At 37.8% G+C, this 6,270-nt stretch overlaps 1 protein-coding gene across 2 annotated transcripts in view; it reads right to left on the bottom strand.

Moving 5' to 3' along the window:
• Positions 1 to 6,178, bottom strand: part of LOC107685640 (constitutive coactivator of PPAR-gamma-like protein 1 homolog) — a 17,577-nt gene extending 11,399 nt beyond the window's left edge. For both annotated transcript variants that reach the window (XM_016482292.1, XM_016482294.1), the window contains exons 1-4: positions 5,359 to 6,178; positions 3,031 to 3,277; positions 1,523 to 1,605; positions 340 to 468 (exon numbers count right to left, since the gene is read on the bottom strand). In XM_016482292.1, coding sequence (XP_016337778.1) covers positions 340 to 468; positions 1,523 to 1,605; positions 3,031 to 3,277; positions 5,359 to 5,832 — 933 coding nt within the window. In that variant the 5' untranslated portion in view covers positions 5,833 to 6,178. The remainder of the gene's footprint in view (positions 1 to 339; positions 469 to 1,522; positions 1,606 to 3,030; positions 3,278 to 5,358) is intronic.
• Between the last annotated feature and the right edge of the window lie 92 nt (positions 6,179 to 6,270).

Below are 6,270 nucleotides of genomic sequence, written 5' to 3'. Positions count from 1 at the left end.
TATATATATATATAAATACACACACATGCATGTATACATTTAAGAAAAATATGTTTTGTTTATCTGTAAAAATTTATATATAATTATATATGAATATGAATATAAATATATATATATACATACATGTAAATATTTTTTAAATATATACATGTTTGTGTATTTGTATATACATAATAAATATACACAGTTCCAGTTTGATAATTATAATAAGCCATACAGCGATGTTGTTTTTATTCCGATTAATTATGCAGCCCTACATGGGGTTGAGTAAATGATGACAATTTTCAGTGTTTGGGTAATCTATCCTGTTAAAGGTGCTCTGATGGTATGGTATGTTACCTGGGAGTGCTTGAATATGTCTTTTGCAATAGCTTCCAGGTCATGGATATCTTGAAGGTTGCGGACATAGTCTGCCACGGCTCTTATGACGACATCACATGGAGGAAGAACAAGTTGGTGGGCACGGACCTGCATCAGAGAAAACAACCCATCACACCCCCAGCAAAAGCTCCTTCTGCTTAAAATGTGATGGGCATCATAGGAGTACATATCTGACTGGGTACAATCCAATACATTTACAGACACGCACATATATATTAGGTTTATCAAGCTCAATTGACAATGGATATCATAAACGGCAAAAAAAAGAGCATTTTTATACAATAACAATCAAATGACTACCAACTATAGACACAAACACAGACATATGCAAAAATGAGCCGAGAGTGATGGTGACAAAAGAGTAAAGAAGCACGCACGGATGAGCAAGTCAGGTGTTAAAATCGAGTATAGCCCACTCTACTCTCTCACATTGAATCAATGAAGCCAACTGTCAAGCAACACCAACACCGAGACAAGATAACAGAAGGTTACGCATGAAGCCATTCCTCAGCTCAACTCTTTCCTTTATAATCGCAGTGCTTGATTTGTTTGGGCGAGATTCAATGACCGAGTATTTAAAACCAAAAGGGTACACGTTGAGGACAATGCTGAAGTGATTTTGCATGGTCCTGATAAGTTATTTGCCAGACCTCATTTCAACCTGGTTGTCAAGGAAACTGGTCACAGTAGCTTATGACTGAGGGAATCTAATGAGAACTGAAGTCTTATTTTTGCACCCTTTAAACATTTATTAGTCAATGTAGAAAACCTTGAAGTATCTGAATTGTTATACACATTTATTTCCATTATGTGACGCATTTACAAGTAAAACAGAATATTCAACTGGAATACCACAATGGAGCCAGACTAAATGCATGTTTGCGAAAACAGTTCTTAAATAGCTATTAGTTATTTAGTGCTGTGCTAGGTATAATAAACAAGCATACAAATATACAGGTGCATCTCAATAAATTAGAATGTCGTGGAATAAACTACTTCAGTCTGTGTGCATTGAATTTATTTAATACACGAGTTTCACAGTTTGAGTTGAATTACTGAAATAAATGAACTTTTCCACAACATTCTAATTTATTGAGATGCACCTGTATATGCAGAGACCAGGGCAAAATCAAGATTTTACCTTCAAGGATGCTAAAGGATGCTCAGGGCCAAGTAAACTCCAGTGAAAGGCAGCCAAGTCTTCATCAGGCAGTATGTGATTCCCTTCAAAAACAGCATTTAGTTATTTGATCATGAATTGCAGAAGTACTAACTTGTACACTTCATTATTGCAGCTGGAAAACATTTAACAGCCATGAAATTCAACAATTTGTGACATTATTGATAATATTTGAGCCATTCTTTCTACTGCATTAGTAAATAAAGACAGTCAAGAAAGTTTTGAGATATTCAAGGTGGGAAAATCAAACTTACAAAAACACTTAATAGTTTGCATAATATTGTAATAATTAATATATTACTAAGTAATTAGAATATTCGAATAAATTATAATTACCTTCAAATAATAAAATACAAATAAATATATTCAACAAAGTCAACGTAAATCAGTTCCCAAATGGTTTACATAATATTTTACATGCCTAATCTTATACAAAGTTTGGGGTCAGTTAGATGTATTAATGTTTTTGAAAGAGGTCTCTTATGCTCAACCAAGGCTGCATTTATTTGATCGATCCAAATTAATTAATTAATTAATTAAACAGTAATGTTGTGAAATATTGCAATTTAAAATGTCATTTTTTGTGTGATGGCAAAGCTGAATTTTCACATGATCCTTCAGAAATCATTCTAATATGTTGATTTGCTGTTCAAGAAACATTCCCTATTATTATTATTAATGTTGAAAACAGTTGCCTTGCTTAGTATTTTTGTGGAAACCATGATTTTTCTGGATTTGATGAGCACAAAGTTTAAAACAACAGCATTTATCTGAAATATAATTTTTTGTAAAATGATGTACATAACACTTCAATTTAGAACAACCTTGCTGAATAAAACTATTAAAAAAAAAAAAAAAACTTTACAAAAGAAAAATGTAAAGCGAGACTTGATTTTATCCACAGGAACTGATTGAATTGATTAAAATATTTGATGGATAAAATATTACAAAGAAAACCATTTTGTCTTTAGAAAAACATGCACAGCTGAATCCTTCACAATAGGGCTACACGATTAATCGAATGCGATTGTCATGCGCACTTGTCAGTAAAGCCGGTTCTGTGATTAATAGTAAATCTCCATCACATGTTTTCAGATGGAGCAGCATTTACTACACAGAGCTGTAGTTCACTGACAAGCTACGCAAAATCGCATTCATAATCGCAGACGATTTAATCGCGCGATTATGAAATCGAATAAATCGTTCTGCGATTATGAAAGCTGTTTGCATAGAGCGCCCTCTGGCCTTCGGATGGTGATTTACTAATGATCACAGAACCGTGCTTCACTGAAAGATACGCATGACAATCGCAGCTTCTGTCTAATCGCGATTTATTTTCAGTATTAATTTATTATCGATTAATTGTGCAGCCCTACTTCACAATATGACTAAGAACATGCATTAAGCAAATAGGACTAATGGCGATGTCATTTTGACTTGAAAACTGCCAGGCAATCCTACAAACCTACCTAAAAGTGAAGCAAAAATGACAAAACGATTTGGATTGAGATTAAGTTGCTTGGCAACTTCGTGCATCAGGTATTGGCTGGTGGTGAGGCTTTTGCCATTGCGGCTGAGTTTGAGAGCATGGGCACTGAAGTAGTACGGGATGTTGCACAGGGCATAATCAGAATCATAGGCAACCAGGCCATGGAACCCATTTTCCCTAAATAAGGCAATCACTTCCTGGTGATGATCCTCGATGGTCTGGACAACCTGAGTGAGGAAGCAAATTACAGAAAGGCTCATTAGAAGAACAAAAACAAATTTACATTGATGAGATTGACTATACTGCAGGGTTTCACAGATTTCCATGAAAGGATGTGAGGCACGATTAGTCTGGGAAATGTTATTTCTAATTGTATCATATAATGGTTTCTCTGTCAAATGCTTTAATCGATTAGCACTATTTGAATGAATCAGTGAACCATGATTCTTGGCTGTGATGTGAATTTTAAAACTATTTATTGAACAAGAGGATGTTCACTGGGCTTTAACTGATAGGAAACCAGGCTTGACTCGTAAACATATACATTTTTAAATCAATCATATTTCACATTTTCTGCCCCACATTTCGTAGCTTCTGTATTGACCCAATGTTTATGAGAACAGGAGATAAGAAAAAAAATCCTAGTAGCATAATAAACACTTATGCTGAAAGTCCTCTGAAAAATAAACTAAACGAATAAATGCAAATAAAAGCATTCATGGGCCAGAATCTCATAAGTCATGTCTCTCTGCTCAAAACAGGGCCCATAAACTTAGTCGCAGCCTGTATGGCTGCTAAATCTCAGCAGAAGTGACGCAGGGAGCATGCAGCCAATCACAGAACAGTGCTTACTATTCTTGTGCCACAACAGTGTGACACATCAGCCAATCACAGCAGAGAAGAGGTGGCGCTTCCTTTTGCCAGCACAGCCTACTACTACATGGTTTCATTTCAGCATTCATACATAAATGCATGTTTTTATTCTATTCTGGGATGTTTGTATTTGGTTGTTAATGCATAAGGTTATTAGTGTGTAGACATACATTGCACTTTTAATTATTGTTGATGATCCAGGTAAAAATATTAAAATAATAAATATTTTATACATGTTTTTGTTATCACTTATACAACAATTACTTCATGTAGTTTTTTTATATTGTCATTCATTTTTCACTTGTGCATCCTTTTCATTCAGTTAATTTTTTCCTCTGTAATATTGTTGAAAACTGTCTAAATACTGTATAATTAAAGGCGTAATATATATTTAATATGTATATATGAATAATAATAATATATAATAATAATAATACTAATACTAATACTACTACTAATAATAATATATTTATAAGCAGTGAACCAAAACCATACAATCTGATTATGGTTTTAAAATATTAGGTTTTCATTTTTTTTTTGAGTTGCATGCACTGTTAAAGGCATTAAAATGTAAAAAAAAAAAAAAAACCAGTCCTAGCACAGTTTTGGATTTGTTTCTAAACAAATTTCTAAAACACCATCTATTAAGCCAACATGACAGTAACGTCCTGTACAGCTGGCATCTCTATGTTCCCCAATTGCCTGTGGAAATAAGATCTGATCGGAACAGACCTGTTTTCCTCTGCACACCCACCCCAAATATTTATGTTCCAACAAGTTGTAATCCTGTGTAAAAAAAACAAAATCTTAAACCAGTCTGAGCTGATTTGCAGGACTGTACGTTGGTTTTAGAGAGGTATAGGGCAGTTTTCAGCCGGTCAATCAGAGAAAGTCAAACCAGCTGTCTGTGTATATGATTTAAGACCTACACTGGTTTTCATATGAATAATGCAGTTTCAATAACAGCCTAATTTGGTCTACTGGGCTGGTTTCAGATTGGTGGTTTTGGGAACTTTTCAGCTTGGCCAGGCTGTGAGACCAGCTTAAATCGGCTGCTGATCTTGTTTTGAACATCTTTGTATACATGCAAAATGCTACATAAAAACCAGTATAGGTCTTGATTCAAATCTGAAGAAAACAGTTGCACTAACAGCCTAGTTTGATAACCTAGCCTGGTTCAACGACTGATTTCAGAGTGGTTTGGTGAACTTTTCAACTTGTCTAGGCTGTGAGACCAGCTTAGACCAGCTAAGACCAGCAAGGCATCTTAGGCTGTTTTGGTTAAGCTAGATACACAACCAGAAAGCCGTCTAGGCCACCTGCTACCTGCCAACCTACTGTCTTCTAAGACGAGCACTTCACTTGATCTGGGTCTGGTTCTGCTAAGCTAATGGCAGCATATGTCAAAACACAACGAGTATCTGTCGCTACTCACCCCGATGTGGAACCTGAGGAGCGCCAGGCGGATGCAGTGGGCCATACACACCGGGGGCAGGAACCAGACCTTGGGCGGCGGGGTACCCTTGTTCTGGACGTGGCTGACGATCTGCTGGGCGGTCTGCCTCTCGTTCACCTGTCGCTTGACCCACTCGTGGAGACGGCCTTTCTCCAGGGCGCCATTGAAGCACACTAGCAGCTCGATGTTGCCGTTGAAACAGGCTTTGGCGAGGGCGGCGAGGTATCCGAGCATGTGGTTCCACTGGCCCCCGCTCACCCAGTCGGTGTAGAAGCCGCCGTAGAGCCGGTGCAGGCAGTTCTCGGCGTCCACTAGCAGCCGGAGCGGAATTTGAGGGGGTCTCTGCCGGCCGCCGCCAACCAGACTCCCCCGGGCGAGCTTCTGGAGCTCCACCGGCACCACGGCGTTGGGGCAATGCTTCTCAATGTATTCCTGAAAACCCTGGACACCCATGACTGTTGTTGTACAATATGATATCTACGGTTATTTCGGGTTGAATAAGAACGTAAAATTGTCTGGAGGAAATGGAGACAGAGAGAGAGTTGCAAGCAAGCAGCCTCTCCCGAATGCTGAAAACCGGATTGAAGAATATTGCGGCGGAGGTGGAAGTTGATCAATCGAAAATCAATCAAATCGGAGATGCATCTGTAGTTTTTGGTTCATGGCTGCTAGCCGCCATGTGCACCCTTATGGAGCCATGTCTGTGGTCTGGATGTGTCTGGTGTTGAGGGGAAAGAGAGGAGCGCAGAGACGCAGGGCACGTACAGTCACACTGGAGGAGGAGTCTGGAGTTTAGTGGGCGCGGTTCGCTTGGAGAACTGTTGCATGTTATGATACTCTCACTATTATAAAACGTCTCATAATGGCTGTTTAAAAAAAATAATAAATATA

This window comes from Sinocyclocheilus anshuiensis, unplaced genomic scaffold (assembly GCF_001515605.1).
Source record: "Sinocyclocheilus anshuiensis isolate Anshui unplaced genomic scaffold, SAMN03320099.WGS_v1.1 scaffold257, whole genome shotgun sequence".
In the NCBI taxonomy this organism is placed as follows: domain Eukaryota; kingdom Metazoa; phylum Chordata; class Actinopteri; order Cypriniformes; family Cyprinidae; genus Sinocyclocheilus; species Sinocyclocheilus anshuiensis.
The sequence above is the reverse complement of the archived record's forward strand: the minus strand, read 5'-3'. Positions and strand labels throughout refer to the sequence as shown.